Below are 23,308 nucleotides of genomic sequence, written 5' to 3'. Positions count from 1 at the left end.
GCCTCAATGCTAGCCACATGACATAACCAAGAGAGAAACTACTGCAAACTCCATATCAAGAGTAAAACCTTTTTCTTTTTTTTTTTTTTTTTTTAATCTTCTATGGCTTTTATTTGACAGTACTTGAAAGTTTACTTATTTTGGAATTGTCAAGGCTTCAGAGTGGTCTGGGTCATTCGGTCAAATCTACATATTCAGCCACATTACATTAACTTTCTATTGTTCTGGCACAGGCCACTGACTCACAAATAAACTTACTCATCACTTCCAGTGCTCCAGAGCCTGATAACTCTTGGAAAATTCAAATTTCACCATTTGTTTAGGATGATGTTTGTCTGCATTGAGTTTTCTGAAAGCACTGCAAGGACTCAGGAGCCCAAGTTTTACTGAGAAGACAAAGGTTTATGCCCCTAAAATCTTTACACATTTTCAAAAAGTATATACAAGTAAGTATCTTTAAACATCAAACGGGTTTATACCTCATATTTGGGTCAATTAACCTAGAAAACTTTCACACATCCTGGCTTTAATATTTAGACAAAATGGCTTTATTCCAGTGAAACAATCCAGTGAGGAGCAATACATGTCCCAAGACAGAATGTAAAGGATAAAATTATAGTGTATTTCTACACCAAGCGCTCTTGCACATACATGGTATTTCTCATTCCCTTATCTTGGTGGCCTAATGGATCTCACTATGGAATAAATAGCAAAGAATTATTATTGTAAAACCCTGCCAAATGGAAGTCAAAGTACATTTTAAGCCCCTACAACATGATTACTCAAAGACTAAATAGGCAAGTATAGCACTGAATGCCAAATAAAGGGACATAAACAAGAGTGATAGCCATTCCACAAACTGAACACCATGAAGCTGATAAAGTTGAAGACACATAAATGAACTTAAGAGCAAAATTCTATACTATCCTCCCACAAGAAAACCCCACAAACAAACAAACAAACCAACCTCCAAAAAACTTCACAGATTTGCACAGGTCACCCTTGGGTACCAAATCAAGACTACTTACCATTCTTGGAGAGAATCACAGCCAAATATTCATGAAAGTAGGTGTTGATGTACAGCAGAAGGCTTGGAGTGTGTGCTGTGAGAAAGCTGAATGCAATATTCTCCTTGGACACAACTGCATCCACATAAATGGCAGAGCTTGAGGTGCTTGCATTCTTCGTGACAGGATAAGGTTCTTGGAAAGTATAGGTAACAGAAGTGCTGGCTTCAAATAATGCAGACACCTCTGAAAGCATATATAAACCAAAGGAATTATTTCAGCTACTGCATTTTCAGATCTCCCAGGCAGGAATGGACCAGAACTAACTGCTTCAGAAGTAAAACACTGCAAAACACACTTGATCCAGCTGACATCACCCTTCCTTCACTTGTATAACAGTGTGTCCTTCCTTGAAGATTGTTTTTCTGACACAGAAAAAAAACAGTATATGGAGACATAAACTCAACTATTTCAGTGCTGGAATCAGAATTCCACAAGATGGAACAGCCCCCAAATGTCTGTCAGGCAAATAAATGCCTTGTTCACCATCTTCTGTTAGTGTAATGAAAGGCAATATCCTCTGTCTTGCCCCCAAAATAGATTTGTTCTTTCCAGTCTCCTTTTTAAAGAAATTAATTATTAAAGTAACACTTTGACCAAAGACAGCCAGTAAGGGAAGCTGTCTCTGGGAGCATCAAATAAAGAGAAACATCTACCTGTTCATCTCAGATCCTTAGAACTCATGCTTCTGTTTTCATTAAACAACTAAGCCAATTTACACCAGCAGATGATGCAGCCCATTTAGCAAACCTGTTGCATTTGTGAGGTGCGGGACAACCATGGAAATTAAAAAGTCACACTGCACCTTGCTGTTACTGAGTAGTGATTTTGTTAGTTCCAGAAAGCACATTCCATAAACAATTAGATGTTCCATATTTACCCTGCTTTTTTTCTGGTGTTGACAGTATCTCCTATAAGCCAACAGAAAGTTTCACTGAGGACACATTCACCAAAGACTGAACCATGCAAATCAGTTTCTTCCTGAATGCTTCATGCATATTTTAAAAATTTCTTAATGTTAGGATGGGTTGTCACAGGAATGGAAAATAAAAACCATAAAAAGACTATCTCTTTTTTGACACATCAATGCTCTAAAACTTTGTAAAGAAAAACCGTAAGGATTTGTTAAGGTGAACAAAAGAAGATGAGGTTTAAAAAACAAGCAACCTAAACATTCAGACATGGTCAAACACCTACTATAAAACATTTTAGCCCTATTTCCTAATGTCTGGGGACATTAGGAAATTAGGGACATTACATGCAATGGAATACAGGAATCATAGTGGGATATAGTGGCAAACTATTAGCATAACTAACATCATTTTAATTTCTGAGGCCAACAGAGAAGTCAACAAAAGGAGGTGATGGAGCCTGTTTAAGACAAACATTTAAGAACACTGAAGGGACAGCTGATTATAGAACATTTTGAGATGTGGGGGACACCAAGCTGACATGAGTGAAATGGTGCTGTAATTCAGAGATATTGCACAAATCACTGGGATCACAGCTCGCTGCCTACCCTCCTTGCAGAAAGGTCCTTCATAGGCCGAGTTGGTACAGTCACAGAAGTAACCATTATACTTTTCCACACATTTTCCTCCATTATGGCACAGGTTCCCATAACTGCTGCAGTGTCCTGGGCATCCAGGTTTTACACCAGGTGTCATTTTAGCTCTCTCCTCCAGGTCAAGTTTCTGTCCATTTAAATGCAGAGATCGAATACATCCCAAAAAGCCCTTCCGTCTGGAAGCTGTTCCCCCTGAGAAAGAGAGAAAAATGGACATGCACTCATTGATGAATCTGAGCAGTAATCAAAGCCATGAAGCTCAATCCTGAGGTACAAATATTAATCCCCAAATTAAAATAAAATAGTATATATCAATATATACAGTGGTAAAAGATGACAGATAGACAGCCCTGGAAACAAAAGGTGTCTCTCTATTTTCATGAAAGAACCAGAAAGCTGTATGTGACACTTTCTTTTCGTCATTCTTCTCTTTTTTGGCTTGTCTACTGCCCTGTCTGGCATTGAAACCACAAATTCATTTAGGAGAAAGATAAGCTTCTTTATCTTATGTCTGCATATCACCAAATACATGAGAAAACCAAACCAAAAATGTTGGGGTTTTGGTTTTTTTTATTTTTTCCTATTTGCTGCCTTAGTAGAAACAACACCCTAATCCCACCAGCAGAATTACACATGCTGATGAGTCCAGATAGATGGGATGAGTCATGTTCAGCACCAGGCCTGCTGGCTGAAGGGAAATAACTTGAGTCTGAATTCATGCATGACTGCCCAGCCTGATGTGTTGCATGTCAATGGTTGTTGTAGGCCTGAAACACAAGTTGAGTTCACAGATGTGTTATTTAGTACAATGGCTAAACATAATTGCATTTCTTCCTGGAGACCAGAACTGTATTCAAGAGGGCAGTTCAGTCTCTACAAGCTAACTAACACCATATCTGTCAAATGAAACTGCTAACAGTATTATAGTGAAGACACTTTTCCATAAGAGGTAATCTCTAAGAATGATAATAATGATGATTGTTGAAGCTCTCTATGAAAATATAACCATTTTTCTTATCATACGCTTTTTTTTTTGGCAGTTGCCAATGTTTTGCTTTTGAACATACTGCAATTTTGATTGCTGCTAGGAAATCTAATTCTGGTTCAGGAGTTATCAGCATTTGCAGACTCTTAAAAGCTAGCTTTATTGGTGATTCTGCTGCAAAAGTAGTATGAAAAGAAGTTATTATTCGTCTGTAGAAACTGGCTCTCTTTCATAGTGTATGACTTAAGAGATTACATCACTTGATAAGCTCTAGCAGAAGAGCATTTGTTTTTTTCTATAAATTAATTAAAGCATGACTTTTGCAAACTAAAGAGAATGCAGCAACAGTCTGAAAAGGCCTTGTGTTCTACTACACCATTCTGTCATACTTTTATTATTTCTACACTAATAGCAGAAATACTGGATGTGAATTAAAGCAATTGAACTATATATAGTATGCATGAGACACATTTCTTTCATGCTCATTTTATAATGCCTTTCTCAGAGAAATATTTTCAAGTTCCTCTTCAGCTAGCTATTGTTTTCAGGTGAGCTAATGTTAGCTCACTTATGTTAAAAGCCCTCTGAGGACAAGAATCAGGCTTTCTGCATTTGCTGCACTGCACACACAATCCTTTTGTTTGGAGATTTTGACCCAAAACAAACAAAACATACCACATAGATTTTTCAGTAAAATCTATGTAGGTAGAAATGGGATTTCTCCCTTTAAGACTACTGGTTACTCTGTTTTCTTTTGCATTGGAGGTCACCACAAATATGACAAGGATGAATGACAGTTTCATTGCCTCTTCTCTGCACACATGCCAATGCCAGCTGTACCATACAAAAAATGAGTAAAAAACTATTGCTAACTGTTCTACAGATGTCATGTTTATATTCTTACTGCCCTCTAAAGCACAATGGAAAGCCATGTAAAGTTTTTCACTCTTCTTTTCTTCTATTTCCTTGAGAGTATAGAGCTCAACACAGACAAGTTATATGATCCGAGACCCACACAGCACTGATTAAGCAGATCTTTTGCTTATTTGGGCAGTTTTCTTCAACTGACTAGACCTAATCTTCATATACATTCCTGCAAAGCAAAGGAAAAACTGAAAACAAGCACACAAAACTCTTCCCCAAGTTAGGCTTTGCAAATTCTTCCAACTCTAATATGAGCCTGATGGACTAAAGATTTTAATGGATGAGACCTAAATGTTTTATTCAGGAAAGCATATTTTAGGATAAGCCTAAGGACCATAAACACCAAGGTTAAAGGTGTACTTTGCTGAGTAGAGGTGGCAGTCAAATGAGCCAAGCTGTTTACAGCAAGGTGTTTATGAAGCTGAATTTTTGTGAGGAGCCCTTGGGAAAGGAAGGGAGAGTATGAGAGCAGGGGACAAGAAGCTCACAACTGAGCACTCACAGCATAGCTTGGTTTCACAATTGGCTAAATAATTAACATTCTAGCATTGAGTTGAGGATTTGCTTTAAAAAAACAAAGGACTTTTTGTTAGTAGAAACTGGATTAGGGAGGCTGAAAATAAGTATCAGGAGCATTTGTGTAACTGATACAAAGAAAAGGAAAGGGCAGAGAAATATAGGAATCATAATCAGGAGTAGGAGAACTTGCTGTGGTGTTCCTCAGAAGACCTTGGAGACACACATTTGGTGTCAAGCTGAAATATATACAAATATATACACAAAGAGTTAGGCATTAATTCCTCCTCTTGGCCTCCAAAATATTCCAAGGTGTCTACAAATGCTTTTAAAAACAACAGCAGTAAATAAGCTCCTTCTTTTCCTATCATTCCTTCTCTCTGTCTCCAGAGAAAGTTTCTCAGACGTTGACTTTCTCTGGGTTATGTTGCCTTTGGACTGTCTACAACAGACAGAGGAGATTCACCCAAGGATTCATTCCTTGCTCAACTCCTCCCAAGACAAAACCAGAAACACAATTAGCTTTGCTAATTTCCTGAATGTACCAAACAAAACATCTGACCAAAGCTTTTTACATCAGATTAATTTCTCAGGATTTTTATTTTGCTTCTCTGATGTTACCAGTCTGAGTTCAAATCCTCAAAGTGGTCTGGGAGGACAGCCTTTCCCATGCCATGATGGAATTTTATGCTCATGCCTTCACCAGTAGGTAAGACAGGGCTTCATCTCAGACCACGCCACAATGACACAACTACTCCAGGACCACAAGGAGAGCTGCACTATACAAAACCATGTCACACATACTGAGTGCTAAAACGACGGTCCATTGAAAGGAATGTTTTTTACCTGCCCCTTCTGAGCAAGTAATTTCCTAAATTGGCTCATTACTGGACACTTTGGTGCAGTTGATGTTGCTTAGCCTGCACATTTGTCTGGGGTTTGCTCCTCTACTGTACTTTTTTCAAATTTACAGATGAATCAGGTACAAGGATATCCATGCTCTGACAGGATTATAATGGAGCCAGAAGCAGTTAGCAACCAAGAACGACTAAAAGAAAGTGAGAAATGGTTTTCTAACTCCTTTCTAACTGCATTAAAATCCAAGCTTGTTTGAGTGTAGTGGCAATGTAAAGTCATTTTTCTCTTCCACTTCACAGACACACAAAGCTATCTCAAAAGCCTGCCACACACAGTCATTAAGGCTGGAAACCCCTTAATCACTGTCAGTATGCAAAATACTGCAGAGACAAATATATTGTGGATTGTGGGGGAAGTAGGGAGCAATATTATGTGCTGCTGCTTCTGTCCTTTTTACAATGGTGTTTATACATTTATTTTTCAGATGGGTTAAAACTCTCTCTGCATGGCTAAGGCATTAAATCAGTAGCTTTTTATTACGAGATTCAAATGAGACTTTCAGTAGAGACAAACTATATCACATCTGTGTATTGCTGGATTTCTGCCACCTTTCCCTGGAGCAAATAGTGCCAGAATCAGGCGGCAACCCAGGTTTCCAACTCTTCTGACAGCTCTCAGGAAAACTTAGCAAGTCACAGATAATTTTGGCCTTCAATCTGGCAGAGTTAAGGCCTGAAAAAGCACTCCCAAACTCTTTTTTTTTCCTCTGTCCCTTTTGTTCATGGTTCAGTAAAAGTATTGATGGATGACAGAATGCAATATATTTATTGTGCAGTACTTTTCACCTCTTGGCTGAAATAAATACATATATCCTAGAGTTTTCTGTAAACACTCACTACAATCAGAGTACAATCAGAGTTGGAAGTCCCTGCTGGTATCAGGGACTGGGTTCCAACCTATTCCTTAAAGCACAGCTACATTCAGATGAGGTACAAATTCGTTTCTCCACCAAAACCAATGGGACCTTTTTGGCAAAGCTGCTCCCCACCCACTCAGTCCCCAGCTCGTGGGGATGCTGCTGCTGCTCTGTGGTAGGTGCAGGGCTTTGTGTTTGTCTTTGCTCACAAGCGCTCCTGCTGGCACATTGCTCTGGTGAAGTCCTTAACAACCATGGATTTTCATTACACAATTCATCAATTATGTCACTTTAAAACCACCATGAAATTCACACAGGTAACCTGTTTATTTTGCTGAGGCTGAGCAGCAAGGTTACAGGCAGATACGGCTTTTCAGATGTGAGATGGTAAACAGTTGATATATATGACATATCTAATAGTTGGCCTATGATAAACCTATCATATTTAGTCCTTTAGAAAGAAGCAACCAAAAAATCACGAAGTCTATTCAGTCACAAAATGTCTAATTTTCCTAACTGGAAACAGTATGTTGGCTAAATTTCTCTGATGTTTCTAAGGGGGCTGGCAGCCCAAGCCTGCTGCCTCCAGGCCTGGCCTCCCACAGAACATGTTCTTAGGATCAATGTAGTATTTGAAAAACAAGTGATTAGCAGCATGTTTCATACCAGAAAACAGAAACCTTGCACTGTGACAGTCTTAAGCCTCCTTTCTGTGTGTTCTCCTCTCCAGCTGAGTCTAACAAAGATCATTTTAAGTATAAATCAACAGCTGTGTTGGAAGGACTCTTGACATTGACACAGCCATATATATTTATTAAGAGATTAATTCTTTATGTTCAGAGTCCAGTAATTACTGCACATATACACAATAAAAAGCTCAAATAAATACCCTGAAAGCTACTTAAGTGTAAGGGTATGAATATAGAAGTAAACTTTATTAAAATGCATTGACAGATTGAGGTTTGCTACAGCATTTCAACTAAGTAAAAAAATCCATTTTAGGGAAGGAATCAGATGTTACCTGAATGGCCCTGCATAAGAACAGTTACATCCCACTCCATCACTGAGCAGATTACTCAGAAAGACAGCATTTGAATAGAAAAAAGAGATAATTCCCTTCATAACCCATTATCAAATCCAAACTAGTTCCAATCCAGGTTTCTTGTGAGAGGGCCATAAATAAACAAAATACATGCAGAGATTTTTCTTTCCTCTTTTAATTTTCTTTTCTCCTCTTTGAAAAAACACTTTCAGATAAAACACCTGTATTTGCTTTGACTGTACTCATACTTCTCTCACTCATGGACTCTCCAGCCAAATAAGGGTTTTGGTGGGCATGCTTGAAAGAACAGAATTTAAAGACCATACTGTCTTCAGGCTTTGCCTCAGAAATTTATATGACAAGTTTTTGACTTTTAAAATGTGCCTTACTGCATAAGAAGAAAGGTTATCAACTCTTTGTTAATAAATACGTTTCAGGAGTTTGACCCCAAAATAACTTGATGCTATATCATCAAGTATAGCATGGTTAAACTACAGTTTGTGCTTTGCTGTTAGAATTGTTTGGGTTTTCTTCATGTTGCCTATGCAGAAGTAGAAGAAGAGACAGCAAAATCAAGTCACCACATGCAAGCTCAATGGTGAATAAGAGCATTCATCATCAGAGTATTTGAAATACTGCTATCTGCAGGAGCCCTTGGATTGTCCCTACCTACAAATAATTGGCTGTTGAGCTGCAGGCGGAAGTGTCCCTCAGCAGGGGCCTCCAGAACCTTCTTGGGGAGGTTGTCCACCTGCAGAGAGGTTTGCTTGAGGTTCCTCTCTGCCCGGACATAGTGCCACTGGTTGTCATTCAGGGCTGTGGGAGACTGCACAGTGGCTTCTGTGGGGCCATTCCCAACGTCTATGGAGAAGGTGATCTCCTTGGGGGCTGCAATAGATAAACAGATGTGAAGAGGAAATGAAGGTCTGAATTAAATCGTGGTTTTGACATCAAGAAATCTTACATAAATATAGGGTCCATTAACTTTTATGTCAGCAAATAGTACAGGATCATTTACCTCCCATCTCTTACACAGCAGCTTATACATAAATTTAAGCCCACAGCCTCACTGTTTGATCTCTGCTGTGATTAGGCTTGGTTGTGGGTACCCATTTTTTTTGCTATAAAAATCACCGTGCTCTAGAAATGGCACTTCTCTTTTTGAAGCCTAAGTGCCAAATGCTGCACAAAAGTCACACAATAGTCCCAGAAGATTCTGGACAAATAATACTAAGATGAGAGAAAGGATGAAGATCTTTCTAACTAGATCTTTCAAAATGCAGGTAATTAACCATTACATAACTTGGCTGCATGTGGTATGAGAGAATTCTACAAGTTTTTGCCTAAATCTGACTCAAGATGCACAAAAAAAATAGATGAGCGAAACTACTTAATAGGTGATTCTAAACTAAAGCTGTATATGTAACACACACCTAGAAATAGTAAGGCTCCTAGAAATAGGACAATACTTGAAAAACAAAAGCCACAAAAGCCACCTTGCTCTGCTGGAAGCCTGAAAGGAGCTAGAACTTTTTAACGTTCTTGCTACTGGTTATTTTCCTCTTCCTAAAATGCTAAATGCACTATGAAAACCAAAAACCCGGTCCACACATCACACAACCAGAAGGTTATGGACTGAAAATTCCTAAAAATCTTGTTATTTAAAGTCAAAAAAATTGGATAGGTCTGGTTTTGGAAGCTGTTTCTTAGATAGTTAAGATACTAAATGATCCATAGGGATAGACAAAGATCTATTTTGAGCACCTGCATCTGCTAAAAAGTTGTTTCCCTTTGAAGCAGCTGCTCCATGGAGCTTCCTTGATACAAGGCCTTTAGGCTGCAAATTCCATCTGGCAGCAAGAAGCACAACAACAAACTACTGATGAGAAGCCTAAGTCTGATAGATTTTTTTTCCCCAAACTTTTAAATAACTCATTTCTCTAGTACAGATGTAACACACATCCAGAAGCTTTCACTGAACAATCCTCTTAGTTTACAGTATTTGTTATATTTGATGCCATTTTTACTTCTGTATCCCTGAGAATAAAATGAATTACCCTGAAGTACAACCAAATTGGACCTTGACGTGCAATTAACAGTAAATCACACCTCATTACCTTGTGATAATCCACCATGACATTTACCACTGGTTTAATGAATCAAAGGGCCTTGGGGCCCTGTTTTATTAAATTTTATTTTGGGGTTATTATAAGCATATTATCAAACACATAGCACTTGGTTTGTTTTCCCTAAGCTTGACAGAATTTGGAATACCCATGTCATATTTCATGTCAAAGCTGCTGTACTCTTTTGTCACTAATAAATACTTGAAGTCATCGCAACAGGAGTGAGGCAAAATCTCACTAATTAAATTCCCTGCTCTTTTCATTATACACTGAGTAGCAGTTACACTGCACTCACTTAATAGATTTTGGAGTATTCAAGATCCATTACAACTGTGACTAACTTGTATTGCATTAGTGTCCTGTCCTTCATAAATTCTCACCTCGTAGCTGTACCATACACACTGAGTTCCTTTGAAACACTGGGGCTGCATCAGACTGGGTTTGTTACTGATATGGAAATAAAAGTAACCATCAGAATGGCTACATTAAATTTTTCAACTTTCAACTAAAAACAGCCTATAGGTACCAGCAGTTTTTTCTCTAAAGGGAAAAAAAATAAATATCAGTGTTGAAAAAATAAATTCATACTCTTGTTTAAGAAAGATAAATCTAGCCATAACAAGACTAAGTGTAATGATCAAGTCTATACAGGGAAAGTCTGGCCGGAGAGATAGGTAGGTCTTGATAAAAGAGTCTTTATGTCTCCATCTTATCATCTCCAGGAACTTCTGGCCATCTAAAAATGGCAGAAAATATGTCCTTCCCAGTCCTCTGCATCTGTCAAATTGGACAAAACCACCAAGATTTCTGAGCAGTAAAACTTACAGCTTATTTCGATGCGTATGAAGTCTTTAATCCCAAGGTTTTCCAAGAATACCCCGGATACGGCGGTAGTTTTGAAGAAGAAGGAGATGTCCGCGCTGACCTCGGCGTGGAGCGTGGGGAAGTGCAGGTAGGAGGCCTCCGTGTTGAAGGAAGCAGCGTTCCAGAACTGCCCTGCAAACACAACCCCCTTCTCTATAGTTAATTGGTGCAGGACAGCAGCTGCAGGCTGCATGTGGAAAGCCACCTTTTATCAGAGAAAATAGTCTTATTATAAAAAAAAAGACAACAGCAACAACAACAACAACAAAAAAGGAACATTCTGTACCTATGGAAATTGGGAAGAGCTAGTACTCACTGTCTCCATAGCAACGCAAGGGGCCGATTTTCCAAGCAGCCTCAGAATTTGATCTGTTTGTGTCAGTGATCACGATCTGAGTAACAGGCAAATGGTCTTTGAAAGCAAGGAGGCCGGTATCGTTTGTCCTGGATTTTAATACACAAACAGAAAGAGGCAGATTAACCACAGACAAACCCCCTCAGCATTTGTCATGCAAGACAATATTTAAAAGATGCTTACTTAAAGAGCTTTTGCAGAATTACCTGGAAGAATTATGACAGGTACACAGTGTTGAAGATAAATGTGCTCCCATGTGTGCTCTGTGTTTACATGCAATACTGACCACTGAAGACACCATTTGGATACACAATGCTGGCTGGGATGGGCTGTAAACCTGCCTCAGCTGTGCAGAACAACTGTGAAGCCAAGGAAGAGAACTGCCATGCTGACAAATGAGCAGTAATGTAAACTGGGCTCTACAGGGTTTCCTCAGCAGGATGTATTTGCTTCTGTATTTGCCGTGGATCAGGTCTCAGCCCAAGTCTGCATTTCTGTAAAGTTAGCTGAAGACAGATAAGGGTGTTTTATGCTGGCTTTATGCTTTACTCGAGCAGGAAGAGGACAGGTGATGCTTGATCCAGCCTGATGTTAGCAAGGGGAAGCCAGACAATTACTGATCCAGATTCAAGATGGCTGGGACACAACTGACCCTACACACTGCAAAAACAGCTGAATTGGCAGAGTGAGTTTGGACTGAATTGACCCTTTGCACTGCATGCTGGGGACATTTTGGTCCAGCAACTGAAATACTCAAGGCGGATTTACTGCACTGTCAAACTTCTCATGTTCGGTTAGCTGGGCTTGTTCTTCAGCTGTGACTAACTTACACATGGCTGCTAGAAAGCAAAAGGAAGTTTGATTCTTAAAGGATAATTTCTTTGTTTTTATTCTGAGTCAGCTGGACAAAAAAGTGTCCTCAAAATGCAGTGTGATGTTTCGTGGCAGGTCCTTAAGCCGGCTGAGTGGCTTTGGCTCTGGCAGGGTACACAAATGTGCATTCACCCCATTGCACTTCATGAACCCAGCTGAGTCCCTCAGGCACAACCCTGGCCTTACCAGGGCAGATCTGCCCTTTTGAGGTCTCTCTCTATCGATTGATAATAGAGAGGTGAGTGCTACTGAATCTCATCTCCACGGTGATGTGTTTTTTCTTCTCCTTTTCTCAAAGTTAAGGTTTGCTGTACATCTGAGCACGTAAGTGTGGCAGAGCATCCTTCATGGAACCAAATCTCAATAGCTTTGGAGAAAGGATCTCCACCTCTGTGCAGCCCAGCAGGGTCTGGACTCAACTCACCGGTCTGCTTGTAGGTGAAAGATACATCCTGCACATGCTGATGGCAACACATCCAAAATGCCAATAACCCCAAATTGATACCTACTGCTCTTCCAGGCGGGTGTGACACAACGCCTCAGGAAAAACGTATCACTATTTGAGTAATGACAATATTAGAGAGTCTAACATCCCAGGCAGGATCCCAGACCTGCCCATATCCTGCTTGTAATGCCTGCTTCCATAAACTCTCGGTGTAGTTCCAGTTGTAGGAACAGACACAAACATCTAGCAAAGAAATAATAATTAGGACAAACACTGCAGCTGTGCTCTGACACACAACCTCAAATGTTTGCTTGGCTAAGTGCTCCACTCTGATTAATGTTAGACAAAAATAGGAGCATTTTGATCTTTTTCATAAAGGCTGCACACATTGCATTTATTTTTCATTGCTTATAATTGCATGCAGCATAGTTAATTGTCTCATATTGCCAAGGGGAAAAGGAGAGGTACCCTCTCTAACGCTAACATTTTCTTCTTGCTCCAGTGGGTGTCTGACATGCAAATAATTACAGAAAATGTGGAGCAAGAAGAAATTCCCAGGCATGAGGCAGAGTGAGGCCTTGAGTATAGGCTCAGAAGGAAAACTATCAGGTATGAATCAAAGGTACCTGGTCTCCAAATCTCTTCAGGGCAGACTCTCAGGATCACATTCATAGCTTATTGTAGCAATATTTGAAAGTTAGCATAAATACTCTTAACAGATTATTAAACTACTGTGACAAAAGCTAAATTATTTGAGTATTTCTTAGGAAGATAATTAAATAAGGTATTCCAGTGATGGAGGAAGAAGAGTAGGCAGAATGAATGAAAAAAAGGCAGAAAGATGCATATTAATGGAACATAAAATATTCAATATACACACAAGTAACTGAGGTGGTGTTTTCCTTTTTAAAATAAAATTTTTCAAAAATTGCAAAAATATTTAGGGATGTTTCCCTCAAATTTATTTAAATTTAAAAAATGGTGCAGTCTTTTTACAAGCTATGATCAGCATTAAAATAAAAATCAGTATCTTTCTACAGCTAGCACTCAAAATATCTACAAAAAACCATGAAATGGTGACATTTTAAAGATATCTATTCCACATCTCTGAAACTGCATTGCTTATTAGATATTCTGCTGTACTGCATGAAGTTCTTTTATATCAAATTTTATGACTGAATTTTTACTACTTATATGCCAGTATCACAGTGAACTTTAGTAGCATAGCTCAAGTGTGAGAGAGAAATATATTCTAGAATTAATAAAAATCCTCACTTCTTTGTTAATGCCTTGAAAACTCAATCAAGCTTCTCTTCAAACTCAAAAAGCACATTTTATGCATTTTGTTCTCTCACACATGGGAAAAAACCCTCATATAATGATATGTATTTTCACACAAGGAGATACTGATATGAAACCTATCAGAAAAACATTCCGTCCTTCAGAAAATATGTCAGTGTGAGGAACAACATATCTATTGTTGTAGTTAATTATTATTATTTCACAGTACGAAATCAAGTTTTTGGTGAAAGATCAACAGCTAAGTGATTTCAGCTAAGAAAAGCAAAAAAGAGTAGAAGACACTGTGAGTGTTTAAAATTCCTGATATTCCTTAAATTGAACTTATTTCAGACTCCATTTCTTACAAAGAAATTCCTCTTCTCTATGTGCTACACCATGGCAGCCTCTCAAATACAATGTATTATTCCTGAGAGAGGAGCAAAAGAGCTTTGTGTACCTGTACAAAAATTTCCTGGAGGCGCTGCTGTGGCACTACAAAATACAAATATACCAGGGTTTGGACAAAACATTTGAAATTTTGCCTGAAGGGGGCTTGGGGATCACTTTTCATGTGCTACACTTTTCAAATAAAATTTCTATTTTCTGATAAAAAGCATCTGCACTCTGATGTGCGAATACATGATTTTTCCTTTTAAACAAAAGTAAAGCCTTGTTTCATTAATTATTTTTGTTTGTTTCCAGAGCTCCTTTTTATTTATATGTATTTTAATTTAGCACTTTGCACACTTGAAACCAGATTATATTTGCTTTTCCACAGCTGTTTCTCAGGTTAGCCACACTTTATTTCTCCTTAGTGGATTTCACATAGCACTCTGTGGCTACCTCCACCAAGCAAACCCCTTGTAAGTTAAGCCCTGATTTCACAAAAATAAAGGCTGGTTTTATCACTTTCCTGAAAGGAGTCCTCTGCTCGCAGAAAATGGTATGAATAAATTAATAACTTCAGAAATTGACCTCCTGCTTACCAGACTTGGCACTCAATTTGGCACAAAACCAGATGAAAATCTGAATGTTTCCAGGGTGGAAGCAACACTCAACAAACAGATGCTTCTCTGAGCTCTTTGCATAAAGGATAGTGTCAGTTTGTCCTAGCAAAACCCAAATCAAACAAATCCAGTAATGCCCTTTAAATTAAATCACTGAAAAATTTTTGCTTATGGGTATTAAATACAGTTGGATATCATTTGTTTATCCACGTCTAAAGATTAATGCCTACATCTACACAAAGGTCTTCCTCAATAAGCTATGAGCCAAGTCACATATCAAATAAATGCTCTATGTATGGACCAATTCAAAAAAGATGAAAATAATTTCCTAATAAAGGTGATAGTGCAACACCTGGGTCCTTCAAGGTGTAGTAAAGGCAGACTAACATGTAAATGACAAATAACTATTTGGATGATAACATTACTAAACTATTTTTCTTCTTCCTGGTTAGTACTAAAAGTGTGTTAAAGAAACCCTTGCTCAATGGTGTTCTAACAGTGTGAGCCATCATAAATTGCTAATCTCTAGGTAGCCATTTCCATATTTTTTGTAACAGCTGGTAGAACAGTGGTGCCATTAAATGTAATTTATTCTCATATGATCCCCTATTGGTATGTTTCTCTCTTGCACATTAATGGAAACTCTGGCAGAATCTGAGCCTCAGCAGCTCAGATATTCAGTACAGATTTTCAGGAATACCGTACATTTGGGGAAAAGAATACTATCATCAGCAGATGGCAAGGAAACTCATAAGGAATGGGCCCATGACACAGGCTTCCATCAGGGAAAGTTTTGAGGCCTGTGCAGGACATATCATTAATAATCCAAAGGAATACATTTTAATTGCTATCTCACCCCTGAGCCATATCCAAAAATGCTTTACTGGGTAAAATAATGTACACTCACGATAAACTAAAAAACACCAGCACAAGGGGACATACCTAACAGTTGAAGGCAAGATGTACTGCCTATATCTGGCTGAATTAGAGATACAGAGTTTGGTAATTAGTGTAATGAACTGATTCTCAACACCTCAGGGACCTGCTACCGTCAGCTCTCTGCAGGCAGCTCTTCCCGGTTGTTGACAAATGTAGGCATGAGGCAGATATCCAAGACAACTCTGTACAGGCCATGTCTCCTCTGGCAGGGGTTATTTATAAGCTCAGAGGTTCTCTGGAGTTGCCTGCACTGCTTCTCAGGGAATGGATTCAGTGTGGGATAGTGGTTGCACAAACAAAACCTGTAAAATCAGGGCTTGTCAGGGTTTCTCTGCCCTTTCGGTTTTATCACCCTGGCTCTGGCATAGTTTAGCACAAATACAGCTCATCCAAGCAGGGCTTCATTCACTTCCATTTGGCTTTGCTCCTCCTCAAACAGAGCTCAGTGTATTCATTATACCTCTGGGAGACAAAGTGGATCTGACAATATCCACCCTCTATTTTGTTCCTCTTCTTATCAAGTCCTGTAGTTTTCCTTATTCTTTTAGTGCTCCAAAGCCATGATACCGATGTTAATGCACGTTACTTTGGAAATGGCAAGACTTAAAGGTTTAGTTGCCCGGTGAAGAAGACTGTTCTGGAAGACAAAAGAGGAGGATACTCCTCCAGTTTGAATAATAAGACTGCATAATAGAAATAAAAGATGCCAAAACAGCTAATTGAAGCAGCACCATCCACCAAATTTTGCTGAGATGCCTGAGCTTCTTGTACAAAATTATTTCCAAAGATGCTTCTCTTTCTGTACAAAATAAAAAGCTGCAAAGTTCTCCAAATTCACAAGGTTTCCAGGTGAATACTGTCAGTATGGTTTGTTTTATTGACTGGCTTCATTCAAGGGTCTGCATTTGAAATGGAAAATGTAATCCAGATAGAGAGACCAAAGTAGCAAAAGGACTTCAGGACAGTCATGTGCTTCACCTAAGCATGAAAAAGTTTCCTCCAACTTAAATGCAAGGTTTGGTTAGCAGTAAGACCTTAACTGCCAAGGCAAGAGAATTTTGCTTGAGATGAAAGACAACCTGGGAGAGGTATTTGAAGATATAAAAGATCTCATAACATTATCATGTAGTGTATTTCAGCAATGCTTTATTCTTTAGGTCAGTTTAACACATTTCCCCAATCAAGAATGCATTTTTGTTTGAAACAAGGTGTATATTTTGAAAGATATATCCCATCTATATAGAACTTATCCCAATGTTTAACTATTGTCAGTGTGGGGTAAGAGAATGGAAGAAAGAAAGAATTAACATTTTCTGAACTAGGTTTAACTTCAGCTTGAAGCCACTGGATTTTTATGAATGTTTCCACCCACTAGCAAGTGATTTCAGTAGTCAGACATCTTTCTTTTTTTTTTGGCAGCATGCAGCCAAGGCATGTCTTACACATTTTCAGATCCCTTTCTTGGGTCAACAAAAAGGCGTAGTTGCAGGTGCCTCTGCTTCCTCATTAGAGATCTCCCATTCTCCAGAAAACACCACGAAGATGCTCCACTACTCTGACAGATTCCTGCAGTGGAGTTTGGAAGCATCATGAGCCATATGGAAAAAGATACTTATCAGTACAATGTTTTAATAAAAACAAAAGTTGAAAAATATAAAAGCCTTCCTGATCTAGAATGCTTAATTATAGATTCCTATTCATCTGGCCAGAGGGACTAACTTGATGTCAAGTAAGAGCCCAAAAATAGCAGCTGGCTCAGGAGTCTGCTCAGATATAATTTAAAAGTCAGCATGCCTGGAAGTGCATATTGTGTGCTGCCATATTGCTGTACCTGGCACAGGACTTTGCCAGGTCTGCTTTCCATTGTTTATAATTTCTTTTGCTGCTCTGATAAATTAGTAGCTGCTTCTTCCCTCAAGATTTAGTCTAGGGAAAACAAATCAAAGCAAAATCCTAGGACTGTCTCCTCTTCTGGAGGATGCTTCAGCTGCTCTGAAGGGTTCCTACCTTGGAGCAGCATGATTTATCTAAAAGCAGCAAAAATGATTTTCTGGTTTTCCACTCTGCAGCACCCATTTTATTTCATGCTGAGGCAAATAAATGCATCTACTGCTGTCTTTCTCCTTCCACTGTAATGTATAGCAGGTTGAAGTCACAGTTCAGATCTCAGCAGGTTTCAGATTCGAATGCTTGTTATATATCAGGGGGTCAGTGTTCTAGCAGGGAAACACAAAAGCAATCTTCAAGAGGTATGAAATTTCTTATGTTTAGAAACCCTTCATAAAGGTCAGGGTTTTTTTAGCTTTTATAAAGCCAACCTTCAGCTTAGAATACTACCAAAGTAAAATTTTCCCAAGGATTAAAAACCTAAGCAACTGAATCCCCAAACCAACAAACAGTAGGCAGTTTAGTGGATGTAACTTGTAAGCATATTCTGTTATAATCATGAAATTAGGAGAAACAAGTAGCTCTCTGAGCTGCCAAGCTAACGATGCATGATTTCCAACATCTTTCTCCCATGAGAGTTTTCCAAAATCTAATAAAATTGTACGCTTCCTTAACTTCCTTCTTGTGGGCATTAATTGGCTTTTTCCTCTCAGCCTGGCATAAATTTTCATAGAATGTGTAATTTGTAACACTTTTGAGACTTCTCCTTCTCTGTCCAAGATGTTTGAAACATGTCTGCTTGTTAAAAATCATTGGAGGGTGCACGGGGGGAAATGGAGATAAACACTCACAGTATAACTTGTTTAGGTTTCATTTCCTAAGGAAACTCAGCTGAAATATGAAACTGCATTTAGCTTTTACCTTGCATTGGTCTGTACAACCTAGTGATGCAGTGCCCTGCAGTCTAAGATTGCAGCCCCAGTGTCTGCCAGCATAACACCCTGCTCTGCTTGAGCAGTGAAAAATGGAATGTGGATTATGAAGAGAGCCAAGCACCAGTAAAAACATATGCTTGTGATGCTCATGTGCAAACCTTGTCAAAAGAACATTTGATAACCACACATTAAAGGAAAAACAGATTAACATGCACAGCCAGGCTATTCAATACTAATCACATTCATAAACCAATATTTACATAAACATCTTCCTGAAGAAATCTCCTTACAGCTATAATTTTTGAAAGTGAATGGTGACCCCAGGGATTCAAAGGGTCCAAGCAAATAATCACACTGTCTAGAAATCCACCACACAAAAAAAGCCCAACACTTACAGTGACAAGTAATTTCTGATTTTTTTTTTTTTTATGTTTAAGACCCTTTACCATTCCTTTCTACGCATTTTAAGTGAAGGTTTCACAGGGCTAATTTAGACACTGTTTCAAACACAGCAGCCTATGACAGCAAGATATTTCTTGTCTACTTCCATTATTCACAATTTCTGAACTACTCAAGGTTAAAATATCTTTTTTTCAGATAAATGACAGCAGGTCCTATCAGTGAGTGGTCTAGAAGGCAAACTGAGTGAGCAGAATTTTCACATGTATGTTCAGTGTTTCAAACTGTACTTCCAATAACACTCATCTGGCATTTCAATCCCCTCAAAAACATTTGGAAAGTTCACCAACTAGCTCTTGGTGGCTGGAGTGTCTCTAAAAGTGCAGAGAATGACAGAAGATTGTGAGGTGGCCTTCCCAGATTCATGCAGCATCACAGCACAACAAAGGTCAGACAGAACCCAAAGAAAGCTTTGAATTTTCATGCTGTGACTCTGAAACTTCCTATGGAGATTGACTCAGAACCTACAGAAGCCAAACAACTCTTCCTATTGACCTTAAAAAGCTTGAGATCCAATGTAAAAGACGGTTAAGGTACATTATACTGTTTCATAAGAAAAATATGAGATTGTTTAGTAGTACATATTTCTTGTTTAGCTCTATCTGAATTTTGCTCTCTAGGCCTTAATTTTCTGCTCTGATATACACCTATGAAACAAGCTCATAGAGCCTTTATTCATGCAATGCTGCACTTGAACCAAACTTTTAAGCAAATAAAACTACCTGGTGTGGCATTCAACAAAAAAGATTTTTTTGAAGACCACCCATCCCAGCAACCTGCTGCAGTCAGACATCTTTGTTCAAAATAGGAATTTAAGGTGAAATCAGAAGTCCAAATTCCAGTTTCATTTTCATTCTGATCAGATTATACTCAAGCCATTCAAGCTTCCTGAACTGTGAAGCAGGAAAGATTTAAGCCTTCTTGCCCTACCTCCTATCCCTATCTCTTCACACAGACACTGCTATACATGTGTTAAAATTATTACCATTCTTCTCTATCTGCGTCACAGTTGCAAAAATATCTCATATCCAGACAACTTTCTTCCAATCCACAGGCACACTGTTGAATGCCCGGAAGAGATCCTCCCCAGTAAAGATGCTTTTCATTGGCACGGCCAACCCACCAAGCAAATGGCACTCCATCTGGATGAAAGGGAAAAAAGGGGGGGGGGGGGGGGAAGAGAAAAGAGAAAAAGAGAGAGAAAGAGAACTTGATAAGCACACTGGATTCTCCTGAGAATGCAAAAGAGAATGGAGGTGGACATGTTAGACAATACTCAAAGAAAAGATGCCAACTGCAAAGTAATAAACCACAAACTTTGCCCCAAGTGCCACTTTATGGAATACATGTTGAGAAAGCAATGATTCTGTTGTAATCCCATTTGGTTTGAGATGAAGCTGTTTGCCTTCGGGCTCATGCCAGTTACTCATGGGAACCTCAGGCCCTTTCAGCTGCAAAGACTTTGGAATGGTGAAGCCAACACCAGTGGCTGCACCAGCTGTGTCCAGTGGTCTTTCTGTGACCCTGGGGCGTAGATCTGATCACTGAAGGAGACTGAAAACAATTCTCCTGCCAGAACTCACACTGCACAGACTGTACTGTACCACACTGTATTGGACAAGGACCTCTTGCAGTGTCACCTCTAGCTTGATCAGGATTTCTTACCTTAAGAGTCAGATATAAAGAACAAAAATCTACAGAAATAACACACTAACTGATATATTACTGTGAATTTAACACAGTTCCTCTCAAAACTAAGACTAAACTTTCTATTGGTTTCTCAGGGAGCAAGATTAGGAATTTTAATGTGTTGTCCATGGGTGGAATTTGCAAATGTAAAGCTTGATAAGATATTAAAACAGGTAGGACATAAGCTAGAAAAAAATATTTCCCTGCTTGGGAATCAATTTCTCTCTGTGAAACTATTTTCTACCTACAGGAGCTTTAAGATTTATGTATTTATATAAACCGAGGCAGTTTTTTTGTTCACATTTCAGAATCCATTATGCATCAAGCATTAAGTATTAATAGTCAGATAGAGTAAGCAGACTCTGATGTAATGAAATTCACAGATGAATATTCTCTAAGACTGACTTTGTCTTCCAGCTCAGCTAACTTTTTCATTGACTTCTTAATCCTTAAATCAAGAAATGTAATCAGTTATACATACAGGTAGATGGCAAAATTTAACAAAACTGACATATCAAGATTTTTTGATCAAAGGAGCTTGAAAAAATAAACTGTACGGCTAATGAAGAAAGATGCATCAATTTATTCTTCTGCTTTTCCAACATTACTAGTAGGGAGTATTTCTCATTATACAAGGCAAGAAAATCTAAATTATGAAATGCAATCAAGGTTAACTGTAGAATGTAGGAGACTAATTAAAATGAGTTTTAGAATCACTTGGCAAAATTAATTCATATTTATATTTCTTCTAAGCTTAGACTGCTGAACTGTAAATTCATGAAAAAAGGAAAATAAAAATAGGAAGAGCAACTCCATTCTCATGATACCAACAATTAAGACATGACGAATTTGACCAATGCCCAGAGGTACTCATTAGAAAAACACAATCCAAGTACATCTAAGGATTCATTTTACAAAAATGTCCACATTCATTTTAGGCCTCATATTATTGTCAACACATTTATATTTTCTTTCTTTGCTATTCAGCTGATTTTCTTACAGAAGCTGATTGCTGCAGCCAGTGAAACAGTTCTATATTATTGGGAAATTACTCAGTAAAGCTTGGAATAGTAATGTTAATTGAATAAAAGGGTGATTTGTCTAGGAGTAGAAATAGATATACAGAAGTGCTTAATCTAATTTTAAAAGTGCCCATTCTGGAAAAAAAAAATATTTAGATAAAGATAAATTCTTCAGGACAACAGCAAATAATGGTGTTCATTAATCAAATACAATCTGTGTCAATTTCCTTTGGTGGAAGCCATTTTATACTTAAACATAAGAGTGAAATAAGCAATCCTTCATGTGTATTAAGAATAAGTAATTTTCTGACGTCTTTTTCAGATCTGTTGTTATTTGTTTCATTGAGCAATACCAAGCAAACACATGCACATTCAGATTTATGGTACAGACTGGAGAAGTGGTAGAAGCACCACAGTTTGAGTCATTTACAACTAAATTAAATACAGTGCTAAAAAATTGAGCAATCAACATTGTAAGAAACAATCTCAGATCATCAAGGGAACAGGCTATAAAACACCAGTATATTTTCCAAAATTCTATTTATTAGGCAGAGTTTTACCACCTTTACCCAAGACAAGTTGATTTTTTTCACTAACTAGTCCCCTAGAAATCATTTGTAGCATTAAGGAAAATTATGCCCTGATTCTTCAAAACTCTTTTCCACATGCTTAATTTTTAACACATGAGAAATCAGAGCTTTTCAGCAATCTACAGTAAATCTACAGTACTTCATCAACACTTGCAGAGTTTAGGAATTCTGACACTTACATTGTATGTCATATACCTGTAATGTTGAAGTAAAGCAATACTTCACAAACAATACCAATCAGAGTTCCTTCCAAAAAGTTTAAACCATTATACCTTGGCAGAGCTGGAGGATCTTGCACTGAGATTGAGTTTGGCCAGATTGCGTTGATTAAAATTCTTTCTTCTAAGTCTGTAGATTTGTTGCAGAATCTTCACTTCTGTAAGCATTATCAATTCTCCACCACCTCAAAATGAATTAATTTCCCTTCTCTGGTGAAGCCACAGACCAAATCAATGACATTAAGCAAGGATTTAAAATGACCTCATCACCTTATGGCAACATAAGTCAGTAGAATTCTACTTTAATATTTCTAAGTTAAGAAGTCCATTAATAAGAAGTGCTACTAATTCTTCATTATGTACTTAACACTGCTCCTAGCAACGCATCATTTAGTAAAAAATGTTGTCAAAAGTCTGCACAATTAAAAATATTCTTTTCAATGCATTTTTTTTCTATTTATAATGGAAAAAAATCCTCTATAAGAATTTTTTTTTAATGTTGTCTTTGAACTCCATGCTATGTGAAAAAATATCCCAAACCAAGCAAAACAAGCAAGTGCCAAGTGAATAAATTTACCAATGGTAGAACAGTGACAAGTTTCTTCCCAGTGATTTTCTTCCACACTGCTTAAACTGCCTTAGGAAGATTTCAATTTTGATAGCAAAATTTCAAAAAAGGCAATTTTTGGGTTGTATTTCCTGCAGTGGACAGGATGACAGTAATGTCATTGTCTGTAAGCCTC

At 38.2% G+C, this 23,308-nt stretch overlaps 1 protein-coding gene across 1 annotated transcript in view; it reads right to left on the bottom strand.

Moving 5' to 3' along the window:
• The window catches only part of CNTNAP5 (contactin associated protein family member 5), a 265,702-nt gene that overhangs the window by 32,604 nt on the left and 209,790 nt on the right, over positions 1 to 23,308 (bottom strand). The window contains exons 14-19 of the mRNA XM_021526152.4: positions 20,032 to 20,188; positions 11,182 to 11,309; positions 10,827 to 10,997; positions 8,545 to 8,763; positions 2,587 to 2,826; positions 1,029 to 1,253 (exon numbers count right to left, since the gene is read on the bottom strand). Coding sequence (XP_021381827.3) covers positions 1,029 to 1,253; positions 2,587 to 2,826; positions 8,545 to 8,763; positions 10,827 to 10,997; positions 11,182 to 11,309; positions 20,032 to 20,188 — 1,140 coding nt within the window. The remainder of the gene's footprint in view (positions 1 to 1,028; positions 1,254 to 2,586; positions 2,827 to 8,544; positions 8,764 to 10,826; positions 10,998 to 11,181; positions 11,310 to 20,031; positions 20,189 to 23,308) is intronic.

This window comes from Lonchura striata, chromosome 7 (assembly GCF_050655825.1).
Source record: "Lonchura striata isolate lonStrDom1 chromosome 7, ASM5065582v1, whole genome shotgun sequence".
NCBI classification, from domain to species: Eukaryota; Metazoa; Chordata; class Aves; order Passeriformes; family Estrildidae; genus Lonchura; species Lonchura striata.
This window is presented reverse-complemented; position numbering and strand designations above follow the sequence as displayed.